Source organism: Cherax quadricarinatus, chromosome 50, assembly GCF_038502225.1.
Source record: "Cherax quadricarinatus isolate ZL_2023a chromosome 50, ASM3850222v1, whole genome shotgun sequence".
NCBI lineage: Eukaryota > Metazoa > Arthropoda > Malacostraca > Decapoda > Parastacidae > Cherax > Cherax quadricarinatus.
The window spans coordinates 28,315,072-28,338,249 of NC_091341.1; the positions used below are offsets into that span (position 1 = coordinate 28,315,072).

General features: G+C 41.3%; 1 protein-coding gene across 1 annotated transcript in view; it reads right to left on the reverse strand.

The window, feature by feature from the left end:
- The window catches only part of LOC128695245 (alpha-mannosidase 2C1-like), a 157,103-nt gene that overhangs the window by 52,095 nt on the left and 81,830 nt on the right, over window positions 1-23,178 (reverse strand). The window contains exons 7-8 of the mRNA XM_070095363.1: window positions 18,938-19,195; window positions 9,525-9,673 (exon numbers count right to left, since the gene is read on the reverse strand). Coding sequence (XP_069951464.1) covers window positions 9,525-9,673; window positions 18,938-19,195 — 407 coding nt within the window. The remainder of the gene's footprint in view (window positions 1-9,524; window positions 9,674-18,937; window positions 19,196-23,178) is intronic.

Genomic DNA, 23,178 nt, shown 5'->3' on the forward strand with positions numbered 1-23,178 from the left:
GTTGTGTCACACCAACAACACTCAGGTGTGTTGTCACACCAAAAAACACTCAGGTGTGTTGTGTCACACCAACAACACTCAGGTGTGTTGTGTCACACCAAAAAACACTCAGGTGTGTTGTGTCACACCAAAAAACACTCAGGTGTGATGTGTCACACCAACAACACTCAGGTGTGTTGTGTCACACCAAAAAACACTCAGGTGTGTTGTGTCACACCAAGAACAATCCAGTGTGTTGTGTCACACCAAAAAACACTCAGGTGTGTTGTGTCACACCAAGAACAATCCAGTGTGTTGTGTCACACCAAAAAACACTCAGGTGTGTTGTGTCACACCAACAACACTCAGGTGTGTTGTGTCACACCAAAAAACACTCAGGTGTGTTGTGTCACACCAAAAAACACTCAGGTGTGTTGTGTCACACCAACAACACTCAGGTGTGTTGTGTCACACCAAAAAACACTCAGGTGTGTTGTGTCACACCAAAAACACTCAAGTGTGTTGTGTCACACCAAAAAACACTCAGGTGTGTTGTGTCACACCAAGAACAATCCAGTGTGTTGTGTCACACCAACAACACTCCAGTGTGTTGTGTCACACCAAAAAACACTCAGGTGTGTTGTGTCACACCAACAACACTCAGGTGTGTTGTGTCACACCAAAAAACACTCAGGTGTGTTGTGTCACACCAACAACACTCAAGTGTGTTGTGTCACACCAAAAAACACTCAGGTGTGTTGTGTCACACCAAAAAACACTCAGGTGTGTTGTGTCACACCAACAACACTCAGGTGTGTTGTGTCACACCAAAAAACACTCAGGTGTGTTGTGTCACACCAAGAACAATCCAGTGTGTTGTGTCACACCAACAACACTCCAGTGTGTTGTGTCACACCAAGAACAATCCAGTGTGTTGTGTCACACCAACAACACTCCGGTGTGTTGTGTCACACCAAGAACACTCCAGTGTGTTGTGTCACACCAAGAACACTCAGGTGTGTTGTGTCACACCAAAAAACACTCAGGTGTGTTGTGTCACACCAAAAAACACTCAGGTGTGTTGTGTCACACCAACAACACTCAGGTGTGTTGTGTCACACCAAAAAACACTCTGGTGTGTTGTGTCACACCAACAACACTCTGGTGTGTTGTGTCACACCAACAACACTCTGGTGTGTTGTGTCACACCAACAACACTCAGGTGTGTTGTGTCACACCAAAAACACTCAGGTGTGTTGTGTCACACCAACAACACTCCAGTGTGTTGTGTCACACCAAGAACACTCCAGTGTGTTGTGTCACACCAACAACACTCCAGTGTGTTGTGTCACACCAACAACACTCCAGTGTGTTGTGTCACACCAACAACACTCCAGTGTGTTGTGTCACACCAACAACACTCCAGTGTGTTGTGTCACACCAACAACACTCCAGTGTGTTGTGTCACACCACCACCACCACTCCAGTGTGTTGTGTCACACCACCACCACTCCAGTGTGTTGTGTCACACCACCACCACCACTCCAGTGTGTTGTGTCACACCAACAACACTCCAGTGTGTTGTGTCACACCAAGAACACTCCAGTGTGTTGTGTCACACCACCACCACCACCACTCCAGTGCGTTGTGTCACACCAAGAACACTCCAGTGTGTTGTGTCACACCAACAACACTCCAGTGTGTCGTGTCACACCACCACCACTCCAGTGTGTTGTGTCACACCAACAACACTCCAGTGTGTCGTGTCACACCACCACCACTCCAGTGTGTTGTGTCACACCAACAACACTCCAGTGTGTCGTGTCACACCAACAACACTCCAGTGTGTCGTGTCACACCACCACCACTCCAGTGTGTTGTGTCACACCAACAACACTCCAGTGTGTTGTGTCACACCAACAACACTCCAGTGTGTTGTGTCACACCACCACCACTCCAGTGTGTTGTGTCACACCAACAACACTCCAGTGTGTCGTGTCACACCACCACCACCACTCCAGTGTGTTGTGTCACACCAACAACACTCCAGTGTGTTGTGTCACACCAAGAACACTCAGGTGTGTTGTGTCACACCAAAAAACACTCAGGTGTGTTGTGTCACACCAAAAAACACTCAGGTGTGTTGTGTCACACCAACAACACTCAGGTGTGTTGTGTCACACCAAAAAACACTCAGGTGTGTTGTGTCACACCAACAACACTCAGGTGTGTTGTGTCACACCAAGAACACTCCAGTGTGTTGTGTCACACCAAGAACACTCAGGTGTGTTGTGTCACACCAACAACACTCCAGTGTGTTGTGTCACACCAAGAACACTCAGGTGTGTTGTGTCACACCAAGAACACTCCAGTGTGTTGTGTCACACCAACAACACTCCAGTGTGTTGTGTCACACCAACAACACTCCAGTGTGTTGTGTCACACCAACAACACTCCAGTGTGTTGTGTCACACCAACAACACTCCAGTGTGTTGTGTCACACCACCACCACCACTCCAGTGTGTTGTGTCACACCACCACCACTCCAGTGTGTTGTGTCACACCACCACCACCACTCCAGTGTGTTGTGTCACACCAACAACACTCCAGTGTGTTGTGTCACACCAAGAACACTCCAGTGTGTTGTGTCACACCACCACCACCACCACTCCAGTGCGTTGTGTCACACCAAGAACACTCCAGTGTGTTGTGTCACACCAACAACACTCCAGTGTGTCGTGTCACACCACCACCACTCCAGTGTGTTGTGTCACACCAACAACACTCCAGTGTGTCGTGTCACACCACCACCACTCCAGTGTGTTGTGTCACACCAACAACACTCCAGTGTGTCGTGTCACACCACCACCACTCCAGTGTGTTGTGTCACACCAACAACACTCCAGTGTGTCGTGTCACACCAACAACACTCCAGTGTGTCGTGTCACACCACCACCACTCCAGTGTGTTGTGTCACACCAACAACACTCCAGTGTGTTGTGTCACACCAACAACACTCCAGTGTGTTGTGTCACACCACCACCACTCCAGTGTGTTGTGTCACACCAACAACACTCCAGTGTGTCGTGTCGCACCACCACCACCACTCCAGTGTGTTGTGTCACACCAACAACACTCCAGTGTGTTGTGTCACACCAACAACACTCCAGTGTGTCGTGTCACACCACCACCACCACTCCAGTGTGTTGTGTCACACCAACAACACTCCAGTGTGTTGTGTCACACCAACAACACTCCAGTGTGTTGTGTCACACCAACAACACTCCAGTGTATTGTCACACCAACAACACTCCAGTGTGTTGTGTCACACCAACAACACTCCAGTGTGTTGTGTCACACCAACAACACTCCAGTGTGTTGTCACACCAACAACACTCCAGTGTGTTGTCACACCAACAACACTCCAGGGAGGTATGAATGAGCTTAGTCTTATTTATCAGAAGGTTACTTTAAGTCTTGCTATTATGATCCTGAATGAGGATCAGGTCAATTAGACTTCTTGTAGGATAGACATTTTAGGTTGGTCAAGGAATGAAGTGTAAAGAGTGTTGGCCAGGTGTCCTGGGGGAGATATTTTGTTCTGTGGAACAGTTATTGGCTAGACTCCTACATGACTGTTTGGTCAGCTATAGAGAACTCACAATGAATGTAAAAGAGAAGCTTGTGACATTTTAAGAATGAAAGAGGTTCAGTATTCGACGGGATGATTGAACTGTAATGTAATTATTTAATACTGAGATTTCTTTTATTATTATATTCACTAGCTCCTTTATTTTAGCTGTAAATATCTACCGTAGTTCATAAATTCACATTTGCTAAAATAATTAAGGTTCTATTAGATGCTTAAGTGTATAACTGAATTATCTATTCTGTAATAATCCCTTTTTCTTTTAAATTTTTACAAGGTTTAGAATAATTACAGAGTCTTTTTCATAAGTCTAGTTGTTGATTCAATATAAATTTTATATCATTACTCAGAAAATCTAGTTTGTAAAATTACTCTCATCCTATGATTACAGGCATAGATCCTGATGTAAACTTTTTACTAAATGAATTAAACGAATCAACCAGTAACTGTAATTACTACACAGCAGACCAAGCAAAGACATTACTCAGTGCAAACAATAACATAACCATCTTTAACTACAATGTCAGATCCTTGAGCAAACATTATGATGACCTCACAGCATTACTCAGTTCCCTTCATTCCAATATATCAATCATCACACTCACAGAAACCTGGCTTAAGCCTGATATTACAGATTTCTATACCATTCCTGGCTACATGGCCATACACAACTGTAGAACAGACCAGCAAGGGGGAGGAACAGCTATACACTACTCAAATCAACTCGAATGTATCAATAAATATTGCACAAGGGATGAACATGGAGAATATATCATAACCAAGTTTAAATCAAAAGACCTGCAAAAACCCCTCACAGTTATAAACATCTACAGAGTACCATAGTCAAACATTTATCATTTTAGTGAAAAACTAGGAAACATGATTACTGATGCACACATGAATAAAGACCACTTACTACTAACAGGAGATTTCAACATAAACATACTACACAACCAGTACCTACAAGTAACTGAATTCACAAACACAATGAGTAACTGCTTCTTGCTACCAGCAATATCTAAACTGCCACAAAACATCACTAAAGTAACCTTCAGACTACATAACGAGACAGCAGTTAACAACTTTATCGCAGCTATGAAAATAACATCGATTGGCAAAATGAGCTCAAAACATATACAGATATGAATGAATGAATAAATAATTTTCTAAAAACAGCCCAAAGCCTCTATAACAAACATTGCCCCCCAAAAAATAACAGATCACAGCAAAGAGACTGAATAATCCCTGACTAGCACCAAGCATCCTCAAATCAATTAACACAAAGCACAAATATGAAAAAGAGTATAGAATGGGACAAATAACTAGAGAACAGTCTAAACGTTACTCGTCAGCTCTTACCAGCCTGATAAGAAGGTCTAAAAAATTGTATTATGAAAACAGATTACAAAACATCAAAGGTGATATGAGAAAAACCTGGAAAACTCTATCTGAAAATCTTGGAACTAAAAAGTTATCCAAAAACAAAACAATCAAACTAACAAAATCAGATGAACCCCTACTCACTCCAACTGAAACAGCAAACAGACTCAATGTTTTCTTCTCCACCATAGGAAAAAAATCTAGCGGACAAAATACCAAGCGCAAACACCTGTCCATCAGACTACCTCATAGGTACCTACCCAAATATGCTATTCCTAGCTCCAACCAACCCCATAGAAGTTACGCTCATCATAAACACCCTTACGAACAAGGCAGGAGACATTACCAACTTGCCTAATTTTATGTGCTAAAAAGCTTCTCAAGTATTGTCATCAATTATTGCAACGCTCTTTAACAAATCCATTGAATCATCTACCTTCCAAACAATCCTCAAAATAGCGAGGGTCACTCCGATCCACAAAGGAGGTGACCAAGCTGACTTGAATAACTATAGACCAATATCTAACTTACCACTGCTCTCTAAAATCTTTGAAAAGTTAATTCATAGACGGAGCTATTCCTACCTCGTTTCACACAACATATTAAACCCTCGTCAGTTTGGATTCAAAAATAATAAAAGCACAAATGATGCTGTCATACACATGCTAGAACTAATATATACCGCACTTGAAAAGAAAGAAGTCCCGCTGGGCATTTTCATTGATTTACATAAACCTTTCAATACAGTCGACCATGAACTACTGTACTCCAAATTAATGCACTATGGTATCAGAGGTCACTCCCTCAACTACCTAAAATCATACCTTAGTAACAGAACTCAATATGTGTATGCAAATGATGCAAACTCTTCCACCCAACCAATCACAGTAGGAGTCCCACAAGGAAGTGTCCTTAGACCACTCCTCTTTCTCATCTACATCAATGATCTACCGAATGCATCACAGCTACTCAAACCCATATTATTTGCAGATGACACTACATATGTCTTTTTCCACCCAAACACAGTCATACTAGCAAACACAGTCAATGCCGAAATGCAGAAAATATCTGCCTGGAAGATGACTAATAAACTTACCCTGAATACTGATAAAACCTATTTCATTCAGTTTGGAAACAAAGCTGCAAATGATCCAATTAACATAACGCTAAACGGATCATCAGTCACAAGACTGTAGGCATACTATCAAAGATAAGGTGCTACGTTCCACAATCAGCTCTCCTGGCACTGTACCATTCACTCATATACCCTTACCTTACATATGGAATTTGTGCATGGGGATCAACAACATCAAATCACCTAAAACCCCAAATAACCCAGCAAAAGGCAGCAATAAGAAAGATAACAAATTCCCACTCCTGCCAGCATACTTCACCAATTTTCAAAAGTCTAAATCTGCTCACCATTAAGAATGTCCATACTTATTCATGCGCCTACTACATACACAGAACAATACACGCAAATATAAACCCTCCACTCAAACTTCTCCTCACCAACCTAAGTAGGACACATGACCACAACACAAGACACAGAACACTTTTTGATATACCTCGTGTCCATATCACACTGTGCAAAAATTCTGTGCACATACAGGGTCCAAAAATATGGAATTCATTACCAGAAGATATTAAAGTAACCCGGTCTGAAAATCAATTTAAGACTCTTCTCAAAAACCACTTAATCACCCTAGACTAAATGCTAAATACTCAGTACACATTTACTCACTTATGTACTCCCACATCATAACTTCAACAATCACTTTGAACCTTTTATCCATTGTTGACAGGAATATAACTGAATCATTGTTTTCACAAAAAGCATTTTTGATTATTTGAATACATCTTTTGTCTTATACAAATTTTGATTCACTTATAATTAAAAATCTACTGTATAACTATGAAATAATTACTATCCTGCTGTACAAACTATGATATAATTCTAAATGTTAAGTAGTCTGTAAGCCAATAATGTTAAGTAGGCCCATAATGCCTAGGCATAATAGAGGCTCTCTTTGCATTGCAACCCACTATTGTAAATACAAAATTTCAGTGTACTGTTTGCAAAGACATAAAATAAATAAATAAATAAATTTAGGTAGTAGGTTGGTAGACAGCAACCACCCAGGGAGGTACTACCGTCCTGCCAAGTGAGTGTAAAACGGAAGCCTGTAATTGTTTTACATGATGGTAGGATTGCTGGTGTCTTTTTTCTGTCTCATGAACATGCAAGATTTCAGGTACATCTTGCTACTTCTACTTACACTTAGGTCACACTACACATACATGTACAAGAATACATATACACACCCCTCTGGGTTTTCTCCTATTTTCTTTCTAGTTCTTGTTCTTGTTTATTTCCTCTTAACTCCAAGGGGAAGTGGAACAGAATTCTTCCTCCGTAAGCCATGCGTGTTGTAAGAGGCGACTAAAATGCCAGGAGCAAGGTGCTAGTAACCCCTTCTTCTGTATATATTACTAAATTTAAATAGCGAAACTTTCGTTTTTCTTTTTGGGCCACCCCACCTCAGTGGGATATGGCCGGTGTGTTGAAAGAAAGAATATACATATACATATATCCTAGGTAGTAGGTTGGTAGACAGCAACCGCCCAGGGAGGTACTACCGTCCTGCCAAGTGAGTGTAAAACAAAAGCCTGTAATTGTTTTACGTGATGGTAGGATTGCTGGTGTCTTTTTTTTTCTGTCTCATAAACATGTAAGATTTCAGGTAGGTCTTGCTACTTCTTCTTACACTTAGGTCACACTACACGTACATGTACAAGCATATATACATATATATATATATATATATTTTTTTTTTTTCAACAAGTCGGCTGTCTCCCACCGAGGCAGGGTATATATATACACACACACACCCCTCTGGGTTTTCTTCTATTTTCTTATTAGTTTTTGTTCTTGTTTATTTCCTGTTATCTCCATGGGGAAGTGGATCAGAATTCTTCCTCCATAAGCCATGCGTGTTGTAAGAGGCGATTAAAATGCCAGGAGCAAGGGGCTAGTAACCCGTTCTCCTGTATATATTACTAAATGTAAAAGGAGAAACTTTTGTTTTTCCTTTTGGGCCACCCCGCCTCGGTGGGATATGGCCGGTGTGTTGAAAGAAGAAAGATATATAGTATATATACAGTGAAACCTCAAATTTCGAACGTATCACTTACCGAACTTTTCGAAAATAGAACGCTTTCTTCGAACCAACTTTGTCCCTATTGTCGAACTCGCCCCTATTTTCGAACTGCCGGGTACCAAACCTGTACGGCAGCCCGCGTCCCGACGCAGGCGCCGTGAGCCAATCTGGTTTTTGTTGATGCCTGAGTGAACACTAACCTGCGCTCCCATTCAAACATTTTACGATTATTTCATTGTGTTTAGTGCTTGTGGGACTGTGAAATAAGCTACCATGGGCCCAAAGTAACTTGCTAGTGGTACCCCTGTGGTAAAGAAAGTGAGAAACACCCAACTCCCTTTCTCCTCCTCCCTATCTTCCAGATGCCGTCACCAGTCTTCAATAAAGATAAATAAAAATGTTATTTTACATGTTTACTTAAAATTATTAATATATAATTGAGCACTATATTTGTTGTGTGTATGTAAAACTATAATTAATCTCTATAAAATGTATTCTTTTGTGAATATTTTGGGGTTTCCGGAACGGATTAATTGTATTTTCATTATTTCTTATGGGAAATATTGCTTCGCTTTTCAGACTTTTCGAATTTAGAACTAACTCCTGGAACGGATTAAGTTCGATATTTGAGGTTCCACTGTATAGTATTCTTTTTTTTTTTTAACAAGTCGGCCATCTCCCACCAAGGCAGGGTGACCCAAAAAGAAAGAAAATCCCCCAAGAAGAAAATACTCTCATCATTCAACACTTTCACCTCACTCACACAATATCACTGTTTTTGCAGAGGTGCTCAGAATACAACAGTTTAGAAGTATATACGTATAAAGATACACAACATATCCCTCCAAACTGCCAGTATCCCAAACCCCTACCCTCTGTCAGAAGTCTGATGCCACTAGGTGGATGAGTGCTGCCTGCCCACCATGGACTGGCCTAACCTTTAAGTATACATCCATCAGGAGTCCCCAGATGAGAGTGAGCTGTGCACCCATACAATGGACTGGTACAACCTTCAAGACCAACCTCCTTCAGGAGTCCAACTACAGAGATGAAGCTTCATAGATCATACCTCTGAGGCTTCATGCCGGGAGAAACTCTTATAGGAGGAACCCCTGAAAATAAGGCCATACAAACAGAGTACTAAAGGAATATGAGCACTGCTCTTACTTGTCTATTTACTGTTGGGTAACAAGGGCATTAAGTGCAAGGATACATACCCATGCTCAGGAAAAGACCTGAATACAAATCATGGAAGGAGTGGGGCTAGAACCCATGGCAAGTGAGTCCTACACCTCACATGTTGTGAGCTGAACATTCTATAGCCACAGTGCCAGGAGGGATCATCATAAACTTACGTCACAGACATACTGTAGGAGTCCCCAGGAGGGAAGTGGGCGAGGACGGTGGTGCCATCTATGCCCTCCCAGAGGAAGCTGTGATGGGGAAACTTGTTGACAGTATTCCAGCTCAACTTCTGCGTCAGGAACCTTGTCAGTCCCACATGCTGAAAAAGTAAGTTAATTTAGGTACAGGTACACATAAGTACAATTTATCATACAGATGTGTAGTAGGTTGGTAGACAGCAACCACCCAGGGAGGTACTACCGTCCTGCCAAGTGAGTGTAAAACGAAAGCCTGTAATTGTTTTACATGATGGTAGGATTGCTGGTGTCTTTTGTCTGTCTCATAAATATGCAAGATTACAGGCATGTCTTGCTACTTCTACTTACACTTAGGTCACACTACACATACATGTACACGTTTATTTATACACACTCATCTGAGTTTTCTTTGATTTTATCTTAATAGTTCTTGGTCTTATTACTTTTCCTTTTATATCCATGGGGAAGTGGAATAAGAATCTTTCTTCCGTAAGCCATGCGTGTTGTAAAAGTCAACTAAAATGCCGGGAACAATGGGCTAGTAACCCCTTTTCCTGTAAAGATTACTAAAAAGAATAAGAAGAAAATTGTCAAAGTGGGAAGTCTGAATGTGCATGGATGTTGTGCAAATGATAAGAAAGAGATGATTGTGGATATTATGAATGAGAAGAAACTGGATGTTCTGGCTTTAAGTGAAACAAAGCTGAAGGGGGTGGGAGAGTTTCACTGGAGAGGAATAAATGGGATTAGGTCAGGGGTTTCAAATAGAGTTAGAGCTAAAGAAGGAGTAGCAATAATGTTGAAGGATAAGCTATGGCAGGAAAAGAGGGACTACAAATGTATAAATTCAAGGATTATGTGGAGTAAAATAAAGATTGGATGTGAAAAGTGGGTTATAGTAAGCGTGTATGCACCTGGAGAAGAGAGAAGTGGAGAGGAGAGAGAGAGATTCTGGGAAATGTTGAGTGAATGCATGGGGAGTTTTAAATCAAGTGTGAGAGTAATGGTGGTTGGGGATTTCAATGCTAAAGTGGGTAAAAATGTTATGGAGGGAGTAGTAGGTAAATTTGGGGTGCCAGGGGTAAATGTAAATGGGGAGCCTTTAATTGAGCTATGTGTAGAAAGAAATTTGGTAATAAGTAATACATATTTTATGAAAAAGAGGATAAATAAATATACAAGGTATGATGTAGCACGTAATGAAAGTAGTTTGTTAGATTATGTATTGGTGGATAAAAGGTTGATGGGTAGGCTCCAGGATGTACATGTTTATAGAGGGGCAACTGATATATCGGATCATTATTTAGTTGTAGCTACAGTTAGAGTAAGAGGTAGATGGGAATAGAGGAAGGTGGCAACAACAAGTAAGAGGGAGGTGAAAGTGTATAAACTAAGGGAGGAGGAAGTTCGGGCGAGATATAAGCGACTATTGGCAGAAAGGTGGGCTAGTGCAAAGATGAGTAGTGGGGGGGGGGTTGAAGAGGGTTGGAATAGTTTTAAAAATGCAGTATTAGAATGTGGGGCAGAAGTTTGTGGTTATAGGACGGTGGGGGCAGGAGGAAAGAGGAGTGATTGGTGGAATGAAGAAGTAAAGGGTGTGATAAAAGAGAAAAAGGTAGCCTACGAGAGGTTTTTACAAAGCAGAAGTGTTATAAGAAGAGCAGAGTACAGTGGACCCCCGGTTAACGAACTTTTTTCATTCCAGTAGTATGTTCAGGTGCCAGTACTGACCGAATTTTTTCCCATAAGGAATATTGTGAAGTAGATTAGTCCATTTTATAAGAAGAGCAGAGTATATGGAGAGTAAAAGAAAGGTGAAGAGAGTGGTGAGAGAGTGCAAAATGAGAGCAGATGAAAGAGTGGGAGAGGCACTGTCAAGAAATTTTAATGAAAATAAGAAAAAATTTTGGAGTGAGTTAAACAAGTTAAGAAAGCCTAGGGAAAGTATGGATTTGTCAGTTAAAAATAGAGTAGGGGAGTTAGTAGATGGGGAGAGGGAGGTATTAGGTAGATGGCGAGAATATTTTGAGGAACTTTTTAAATGTTGAGGAAGAAAGAGAGGCGGTAATTTCATGCATTGGCCAGGGAGGTATACCATCTTTCAGGAGTGAAGAAGAGCAGAATGTAAGTGTGGTGGAGGTACGTGAGGCATTACGTAGAATGAAAGGGGGTAAAGCAGCTGGAACTGATGGGATCATGACAGAAATGTTAAAAGCAGGGGGGGATATAGTGTTGGAGTGGTTGGTACTTTTGTTTAATAAATGTATGAAAGAGGGGAAGGTACTTAGGGATTGGCAGAGAGCATGTTTAGTCCCTTTATATAAAGGGAAAGGGGACAAAAGAGATTGTAAAAATTATTGAGGAATAAGTTTACTGAGTATACCAGGAAAAGTATACGGTAGGGTTATAATTGAAAGAATTAGAGGTAAGACAGAATGTAGAATTGCGGATGAGCAAGGAGGCTTCAGAGTGGGTAGAGGATGTGTAGATCAAGTGTTTACATTGAAGCATATATGTGAACAGTATTTAGATAAAGGTAGAGAAGTTTTTATTGCATTTATGGATTTAGAAAAGGCATATGATAGAGTGGCTATAGAGGAGCAATGTGGCAGATGTTGCAAGTATATGGAATAGGTGGTAAGTTACTAAATGTTGTAAAGAGCTTTTATGAGGACAGTGAGGCTCAGGTTAGGGTATGCAGAAGAGAGGGAGAATACTTCCCGGTAAAAGTAGGTCTTAGACAGGGATGTGTAATGTCACCATAGTTGTTTAATATATTTATAGATGGGGTTGTAAAAGAAGTAAATGCTAGGGTGTTCGGGAGAGGGGTGGGATTAAATTATGGGGAATCAAATTCAAAATGGGAATTGACACAGTTACTTTTTGCTGATGATACTGTGCTTATGAGAGATTCTAAAGAAAAATTGCAAAGGTTAGTGGATGAGTTTGAGAATGTGTGTAAAGGTAGAAAGTTGAAAGTGAACATAGAAAAGAGTAAGGTGATGAGGGTATCAAATGATTTAGATAAAGAAAAATTGGATATCAAATTGGGGAGGAGGAGTATGGAAGAAGTGAATGTTTTCAGATACTTGGGAGTTGAAGTGTCGGCGGATGGATTTATGAAGGATGAGGTTAATCATAGAATTGATGAGGGAAAAAAGGTGAGTGGTGCGTTGAGGTATATGTGGAGTCAAAAAACGTTATCTATGGAGGCAAAGAAGGGAATGTATGAAAGTATAGTAGTACCAACCAACACTCTTATATGGATGTGAAGCTTGGGTGGTAAATGCAGCAGCGAGGAGACGGTTGGAGGCAGTGGAGATGTCCTGTCTAAGGGCAATGTGTGGTGTAAATATTATGCAGAAAATTCGGAGTGTGGAAATTAGGAGAAGGTGTGGAGTTAATAAAAGCATTAGTCAGAGGGCAGAAGAGGGGTTGTTGAGGTGGTTTGGTCATTTAGAGAGAATGGATCAAAGTAGAATGACATGGAAAGCATATAAATCTATAGGGGAAGGAAAGAGGGGTAGGGGTCGTCCTCGAAAGGGTTGGAAAGAGGGGGTAAAGGAGGTTTTGTGGGCGAGGGGCTTGGACTTCCAGCAAGCGTGCATGAGCATGTTAGATAGGAGTGAATGGAGACGAATGATACTTGGGACCTGACGATATGTTGGAGTGTGAGCAGGGTAATATTTAGTGAAGGGATTCAGGGAAACCGGTTATTTTCATATAGTCGGACTTGAGTCCTGGAAATGGGAAGTACAATGCCTGCACTTTAAAGGAGGGGTTTGGGATATTGGCAGTTTGGAGGGATATGTTGTGTATCTTTATACGTATATGCTTCTAAGCTGTTGTATTCTGAGCACCTCTGCAAAAGCAGTGATAATGTGTGAGTGTGGTGAAAGTGTTGAATGATGATGAAAGTGTTTTCTTTTTGGGGATTTTCTTTCTTTTTTTGGGTCACCCTGCCTCGGTGGGAGACGACCGACTTGTTGAAAAAAAAAAAAAAAATTTAAATTATTTTATTTTATTATCACACTGGCCGATTCCCACCAAGGCAGGGTGGCCCGAAAAAGAAAAACTTTCACCATCATTCACTCCATCACTGTCTTGCTAGAAGGGTGCTTTACACTACAGCTTTTAAACTGCAACATTAACACCCCTCCTTCAGAGTGCAGGCACTGTACCTCCCATCTCCAGGACTCAAGTCCGGCCTGCCGGTTTCCCTGAACCCCTTCATAAATGTTACTTTGCTCACACTCCAACAGCACGTCAAGTATTAAAAACCATTTGTCTCCATTCACTGCTATCAAACACGCTCACGTACGCCTGCTGGAAGTCCAAGCCCCTCGCACACAAAACCTCCTTTACCTACTCCCTCCAACCTTTCCTAGGCCGACCCCTACCCCGCCTTCCTTCCACTACAGACTGATACACTCTTGAAGTCATTCTGTTTCGCTCCATTCTTTCTACATGTCCGAACCACCTCAACAACCCTTCCTCAGCCCTCTGGACAACAGTTTTGGTAATTACGCACCTCCTCCTAACTTCCAAACTACGAATTCTCTACATTATATTCACACCACACATTGCCCTCAGACATGACATCTCCACTGCCTCCAGCCTTCTCCTCGCTGCAACATTCATCACCCATGCTTCACACTCATATAAGAGCATTGGTAAAACTATACTCTCATACATTCCCCTCTTTGCCTCCAACGACAAAGTTCTTTGTCTCCACAGACTCCTAAGTGCACCACTCACCCTTTTCCCCTCATCAATTCTATGATTCACCTCATCCTTCATAGACCCATCCGCTGACACGTCCACTCCCAAATATCTGAATACATTCACCTCCTCCATATTCTCTCCCTCCAATCTGATATCCAATCTTTCATCACCTACTCTTTTTGTTACCCTCATAACATTACTCTTTCCTGTATTCACTTTTAATTTTCTTCTTTTGCACACCCTACCAAATTCATCCACCAATCTCTGCAACTTCTCTTCAGAATCTCCCAAGAGCAAAGTGTCATCAGCAAAGAGCAACTGTGACAACTCCCACTTTATGTGTGATTCTTTATCTTTTAACTCCACGCCTCTTGTCAAGACCCTCGCATTTACTTCTCTTACAACCCCATCTATAAATATATTAAACAACCACGGTGACATCACACATCCTTGTCTAAGGCCTACTTTTACTGGGAAATAATTTCCCTCTTTCCTACATACTCTAACTTGAGCCTCACTATCCTCGTAAAAACTCTTCACTGCTTTCAGTAACCTACCTCCTACACCATACACCTGCAACATCTGCCACATTGCCCCCCTATCCACCCTGTCATACGCCTTTTCCAAATCCATAAATGCCACAAAAACCTCTTTAGCCTTATCTAAATACTGTTCACTTATATGTTTCACTGTAAACACCTGGTCCACACACCCCCTACCTTTCCTAAAGCCTCCTTGTTCATCTGCTATCCTATTCTCTGTCTTACTCTTAATTCTTTCAATAATAACTCTACCATACACTTTACCAGGTATACTTAACAGACTTATCCCCCTATAATTTTTGCACTCTCTTTTGTCCCCTTTGCCTCATACTAAAGAACTATGCAAGCTCTCTGCCAATCCCTAGGTACCTTACCCTCTTCCATACATTTATTAAATAATTGCACCAACCACTCCGAAACTATATCCCCACCTGCTTTTAACATTTCTATCTTTATCCCATTAATCCCGGCTGCCTTACCCCCTTTCATTTTACCTACTGCCTCACGAACTTCCCCCACACTCACAACTGGCTGTTCCTCACTCCTATAAGATGTTATTCCTCCTTGCCCTATACACGAAACCACAGCTTCCCTATCTTCATCAACATTTAACAATTCCTCAAAATATTCCCTCCATCTTCCCAATACCTCTAACTCTCCATTTAATAACTCTCCTCTCCTATTTTTAACTGACAAATCCATTTGTTCTCTAGGCTTCCTTAACTTGTTAATCTCACTCCAAAACTTTTTCTTATTTTCAACAAAATTTGTTGATAACATCTCACCCACTCTCTCATTTGCTCTCTTTTTACATTGCTTCACCACTCTCTTAACCTCTCTCTTTTTCTCCATATACTCTTCCCTCCTTGCATCACTTCTACTTTGTAAAAACTTCTCATATGCTAACTTTTTCTCCCTTACTACTCTCTTTATCATCATTCCACCAATCGCTCCTCTTCCCTCCCGCACCCACTTTCCTGTAACCACAAACTTCTGCTGAACACTCTAACACTGCATTTTTAAACCTACCCCATACCTCTTCGACCTCATTGCCTATGCTCTCATTAGCCCATCTATCCTCCAATAGCTGTTTATATCTTTCCCTAACTGCCTCCTCTTTTAGTTCATAAACCTTCACCTCTCTCTTCCCTGATGCTTCTATTCTCCTTGTATCCCATCTACCTTTTACTCTCAGTGTAGCTACAACTAGAAAGTGATCTGATATATCTGTGGACCCTCTATAAACATGTACATCCTGAAGTCTACTCAACAGTCTTTTATCTACCAATACATAATCCAACAAACTACTGTCATTTTGCCCTACATCATATCTTTTATATTTATTTATCCTCTTTTTCTTAAAATATGTATTACCTATAATTAAACCCCTTTCTATACAAAGTTCAATCAAAGGGCTCCCATTATCATTTACACCTGGCACCCCAAACTTACCTACCACACCCTCTCTAAAAGTTTCTCCTACTTTAGCATTCAGGTACCCTACCACAATTACTCTCTCACTTGGTTCAAAGGCTCCTATACATTCACTTAACATCTCCCAAAATCTCTCTCTCTCCTCTGCATTCCTCTCTTCTCCAGGTGGATACATGCTTATTATGACCCATTTCTCGCATCCAACCTTTACTTTAATCCACATAATTCTTGCATTTACACATTCATATTCTCTTTTCTCCTTCCATAACTGATCATTCAACATTACTGCTACCCCTTCCTTTGCTCTAACTCTCTCAGATACTCCAGATTTAATCCCATTTATTTCCCCCCACTGAAACTCCCCTACCCCCTTCAGCTTTGTTTCGCTTAGGGCCAGGACATCCAACTTCTTTTCATTCATAACATCAGCAATCATCTGTTTCTTGTCATCCGCACTACATCCACGCACATTCAAGCACCCCAGTTTTATAAAGTTTTTCTTCTTCTCTTTTTTAGTAAATGTCTACAGGAGAAGGGGTTACTAGCCCATTGCTCCCGGCATTTTAGTCGCCTCATACGACACGCATGGCTTACGGAGGAAAGATTCTTTTCCACTTCCCCATGGATAATAGAAGAAATAAAGAAGAACAAGAGCTATGTAGAAAAAGGAGAAAAACCTAGATGTATGTATATATATATGCATGTGCGTGTCTGTGAAGTGTGACCAAAGTGTAAGTTGGAGTAGCAAGATATCCCTGTTATCTAGCGTGTTTATGAGACAGATAAAGAAACTAGTACTTATATCCACAACACTGGCTCCTACTGTCTCTCTCTCTCTATCTCCTTGTCACTGATGAAGGTGCTTTGTTGCTGGTGAGGAGATCTTGATCCAAGGACAGGGTGCTACCATCTGCTGCATCAAATCTGATTGTCTCTCAATCCAATTATCCAAAATAATAATGATCGTTTCCTGTTGGCCAGACTTAGTGTGAGTCTTCTGGTTTACCACTTCCTGAATATACTGTCCCTTAAGTCTGTACATAATATTATTAATATTAATTATATAATAATAATAATAATAATAATAATAATAATAATAATAATAATAATAATAATAATAATAATGATAATAATGATAATAATTTAAAGATAAAATTAAAAAAATATATAGGTAATGAAAGACTAGATATGAGATTGGAGGGAAGGATCATGGAGGAAATATTTGTGTTTAAATATTTATGAGTGGACTTGTTGATGCACGAGTTTATGACAGACTAGATGAACCGTGGAACAGACGAGGAAGAAGGTGAGTGGTGCACCAGAACATCAGTAGAAAAAGAACTTAATCTTGATCCACCACATATTGGTCCATGACCTGGCCTCGTTTTGAATCAGGGCCTGATCAACCAGGCTGTTACTGCCATCCCCACATTAACCGACATACGAACCACAGCCCAGCTGGTCAGATACTTGAAGATAGCCAGGGGTTGTTTAGTATTCCCCCTTATTTATATTGGGAGACAGTTGAAAGCTCTTGGACCCCTGCCACTTATTGTGTTGTCTTCTAGCATACTCATGGCACCCCTGCTTTTCAATGAAGGGGAGGATGTTGCATCTTCAGCCTAGTCCTTTACTTTCATAGGAAGCGATTTTCGTGTGCAGATTTGGGACTAGTCTCTCTACGATTTTCCAAGTATATATGTATATATTATCATATATCTTTCTCCCCTGCATTCCAGGGAGTACAAATCAAGGGACTTCAACAGCTCCTAGTAATTTAGAAGTCTTATCATACTCATACCTGTCCTGAAAGTTTTCTGTATATCTTCAAGATCTGCAATTTCGCCTGCCTTGAAAGGAGCCATTAATGTTCATCGATATTCCAGCTGAGAGAGAACAAGCAATTTGAAGATATCATGGGATTGGCATCTGTAGTTTTGAAGGTTCTCATTATCTATCGTGCCATTTTCCTAGTATGACTAACTAAATGCTTTAGTATCTCACTCATTTCTTTGCTCTCATCTGTGTAAGTCCCATCTTGTTTAAGCAGGGGTCCATTACTGGAGTTTGCTTTTGCTCTAGATTCAGCATAAAAAAGAAATATTTTGATTTTTTTTCCAGTTTTAGTTATGGCTTAAAGTTCTTCCTTCGTTTCTTGTCACCTGTATGATTCTTTAAGCTTAAGTTTGATGTTTGCTATTTCTCTGATCAGTGCCTCCTTTCCTATTTCAGATATACTGACCCCTTTCAGAAACTGACTCTTTGCCTCCACTGGCATAGGGAGCGTCTCTCTCTTTCTAGTTTAAATTTTCTCTTTTTTCTTATATGGTGCAGACATTTAGAGAGGATGGAACAAAATAGGATGACTACTAAGAGTGCATACAACATGTTTTCTCTTTTTTTTTTTTTCTTTTTTTTTGCTCTTCTTCCCTTTCTGGCAGACGACTAGTGATATAAAAATAATAATAACAAAAATAAGGATATTAATAATAATAATAATATGATTAGTAATAATAATAATAATGATAATAATTTTAATATAATAACAATATAACAATAACAACAACAACAAAAATAATAATAATAATAATAATAAAATAATAATAATAATAATAATAATAATAATAATAATAATAATAATAATAATAATAATAAAATAATAATAATAAGTATAATTATAATGACCTTCATAAGAGCAGGTATCTGTGCAGAGTAACCAAAGGTGTCAGGAAGCCAGAACTCCTTACAAGTGATGCCCAGCTCCTGCTGGTAGAACTTCTGACCATGAAGGTATTGTCTGATGAAGGACTCCCCACTGGGTATGTTACCATCCATCTCTACCCAGGTGCTGCCCACAGGCAGGAACCTGCCCTCTGCTACCCGGCTCTTGATCCTGGTAAAGAGCTCTGGGAAGTACTGCTTGCACCACGACCACTGCTGTGCCTGCAAGAGTCGTCAGAGAGGCATTCTGTTTGTCTTTCACACTTATGACAAGAGGGTAGCACTGTCCCTGGATGGGAGGCTAGTACTGTCCCTGGATGGGAAGGTAATACTGTCCCTGGATGGGAAGGTAATACTGTCCCTGCATGAGAGGGTAATACTGTCCCTGGATGGGAGGGTAGTACTGTCATTGGATGGGAGGGTAGTGCTGTCCCTGGATGGGAGGGTAGTACTGTCCCTGGATGGGATGGTAGTACTGTCCCTGTATGGGAGGGTAGTACTGTCCTTGGATGGGAGGGTAGTACTGTCCCTGGATGGGAGGGTAGTACTGTTCCTGGATGGGAAGGTAATACTGTCCCTGGATGGGAAGGTAATACTGTCCCTGCATGGGAGGGTAATACTGTCCCTGGATGAGAGAGTAGTACTGTCATTGGATGGGAGGGTAGTGCTGTCCCTGGATGGGGAGGGTAGTGCTGTCCCTGGATGGGAGGGTAGTACTGTCCCTGGATGGGAGGGTAGTACTGTCCCTGCATGGGAGGGTAATACTGTCCCTGGATGGGAGGGTAATACTGTCCCTGGATGGGAGGGTAGTACTGTCATTGGATGGGAGGATAGTGCTGTCCCTGGATGGGAGGGTAGTACTGTCCCTGAATGGGAGGGTAGTACTGTCCCTGTGTAGGAGGGTAGTACTGTCCTTGGATGGGAGGGTAGTACTGTCCCTGGATGGGAGGGTAGTACTGTTCCTGGATGAGAGGGTAGTGCTGTCATTGGATGGGAGGGTAGTGCTGTCCCTGGATGGGAGGGTAGTACTGTCCCAGGATGGAAGGGTAGTACTGTCCCTGGATGGGAGGGTAGTCCTGTCCCTGTATGGGAGGGTAGTACTGTCCCTGGATGGGAGGCTAGTACTGTCCCTGGACAGGAGGGTAGTACTTTCCCTGGAGGGGAGGGTAGTACTGTCCCTGGATGGGAGGTTAGTACTGTCCCTGTATGGGAGGGTAGTACTGTCCCTGGATGGGAGGGCAGTACTGTCCCTGGGAGGGTAGTACTGTCCCTGGATGGGAGAGTAGTGCCATCCCTGGATGGGAGGGTAGTACTGTCCCTGGATGGAAGGGTAGTACTGTCCCTGGATGAGAGGGTAGTGCTGTCCTTGGATGAGAGGGTAGTGCTGTCCCTAGATGGGAGGGTAGTACTGTCCCTGGATGGGAGGGTAGTACTGTCCCTGGATGGGAGGGTAGTACTGTCCCTGGATGGGAGGGAAGTGCTGTCCCTGGATGGGAGGGTAGTGCTGTCCCTGGATGGGAGGGTAGTACTGTCATTGGATGGGAGGGTAGTACTGTCCCTGGATGGGAGGGTAGTACTGTCCCTGGATGGGAGGGTAGTGCTGTCATTGGATGGGAGGGTAGTACTGTCATTGGATGGGAGGGTAGTGCTGTCATTGGATGGGAGGGTAGTGCTGTCATTGGATGGGAGGGTAGTACTGTCATTGGATGGGAGGGTAGTGCTGTCATTGGATGGGAGGGTAGTACTGTCCCTGGATGGGAGGGTAGTACTGTCATTGGATGGGAGGATAGTACTGTCCATGAATGGGAAGGTAGTATTGCCCCTGGATGAGAGGGTAGTACCATCAATGAATGGGAGGGTAGCACTGTCCCTGGATGGAAGAGTAGTACTGTCCGTGGATGGTATATAATACCGACCAGTTGATGGACACATTTATGCATATTTATTGACCGGTGGATCTTTACTTTTCGTCAAAATATATGCCTAAGTGTTTTACTCGCCATTATATAACCCAGACAGAACTCCAACACCGCAGATTCAAACTGACAAATCCATTCTGTAAATTACTGAGGAAAGCATTGTTGGTAACAATCATAATCACTAATTACTAATGTTGAGGTTAATGATGAGCTTGGGGAAAGTGATCACAAATCACTCAGTTTTAACATATACGTAATGGAATTACCCTGATAATGGTAATCAAGTCTCTGTCCCTGACTTCCGTTTGGCCGATTTCACAGGACTGAGAAATTCCCTGGGAGGGTTGAACTGATATGATCTGAGTATGGGTCAGGTAGGTGATATTGGTCAAATGAAACAAAAATTATCCTAAATGGATAAATAATAGATTACAACATCTCATTAGTCAAAAGAGAGGTATATACAGACAAATCAGAAGAGGAGAGGGGAAGTTAAGAAATCAATATATTCAGTTAAGGAGAGAAAAAAAAAAAGGGAATAAGAAAAGCAAAGAGAGATTATGAGGTTAAAGTTGCAAGGTAATCGAAGACTAACCCAAAAGAATTCTTTCAGGTATACAGAAGTAAGATTAAGGACAAGATAGGCCCACTCAAAAGTTACTCGAGTAAGCTCAGTGATAAGGTAATGTGTAGAATTTTTAACACTTCCTCTCAGTTTTTACAAAGGAAGACACTAGCGATATTCCAAAAATAATAAATTATGTAGAACAGGACGATAATAAACTATATACAATTAGGGTCACAAGTGACTTGGTCCTTAGACAAACAGATAAATTGAAACCTATTAACTCCCCAGGCCCTGATGAACTGTATGCAGAGGTTTTAAAGGAATGTAAAGAGGAACTCAGCAAACCTTTGGCTAATCTTTTCAACATATCACTACAAACTGGCATAGTGTCAGATAAGTGGAAAATGACAAATGTAATACCTATTTACAAAGCAGGTGACAGGTCCTTAGCTTCGAACTATAGACCAATAAGCCTAATCTCCACAGTGGGAAAATGTATGGAATCAATAATTGCCGAGGCAATTTGTAGCCATCTTGAAAGGCATAAATTGATTAATGAAACTCAGCACGGTTTTACAAAAGGGCATTCCTGCCTTACAAATTTATTAACTTTTTTCACTAAGGTATTTGACGGAGGTAGAGCATGGTAATGAATATGATACTGTGTATATGTACTTCAGTAAGGCTTTCGATAGAGTCCCACATCAGAGACTATTGAGAAAAATTAAGGCACACGGAATAGGAGGGGAAATTTTTTCCTGGAGAGAGGCGTGGTTGACAGATAGGCAGCAGAGAGTTTGCATAAATGGGGAGAAATCAGAGTTGGGAAGCATCACGAGTGGTGTTCCACAGGGGTCCTTGTTGGGCCCATTGTTGTTCACAATCTATATAAACGACATAGGTGAGGGAATAAACAGCGACATAAGCAAGTTTGCCGATGACACCAAAATAGGCTGTCGAATTCATTCTGATGAGGACATTAGTGCACTCCAGGAAGATTTGAATAGACTGATGCAGTGGTCGGAAAAGTGGCAGATGCAGTTTAATATAGACAAATGCAAAATACTCATGCCACATATAAACTAAATAATGCAGATCTTAATATTACTGATTGCGAAAGGGATTTGGGAGTTCTTGTTAGCAGTAATCTAAAACCAAGACAACAGTGCATAAGTGTACGCAATAAAGGGAACAGAATCCCTGGTTTCATATCAAGAAGCATAAATAGCAGGAGTAATCAGGTTGTTCTTCAACTCTATATATCTTTGGTTAGACCTCATTTAGATTATGTTGCCATTTTGGTCACTATATTACAGAATAGATATAAATACACTGGAAAACATACAATCCCATGTATCAGAAATCTTCCCTATGAGGATAGACAGAGGGCTCTGAATCTGCACTCTGTTGAAAGGCATAAAATTTGGGGGGATTTGATTGAGGTGTATAAATGGAAAATAGGAATAAATAAAGGGTATGTTAATTGTGTGCCAAAAATATCTAGCCAAGACAGGATTCAAAGCAATGGTTTTAAGTTGGAAAAATTCATATTCAGGAAGGATATAGAAAAGCATAGGTTTAGTAATAGAGTTGTGGATGAGTGGAACAAACTCCCGAGTACTGTCATAGAAGCTTAAAAAATTGTGTAGTTTTAAAAATAGCTTCGATAAATACATGAGTGAGTGTGGGTGGGTGTAAGTTGGACCTGACCAGCTTGT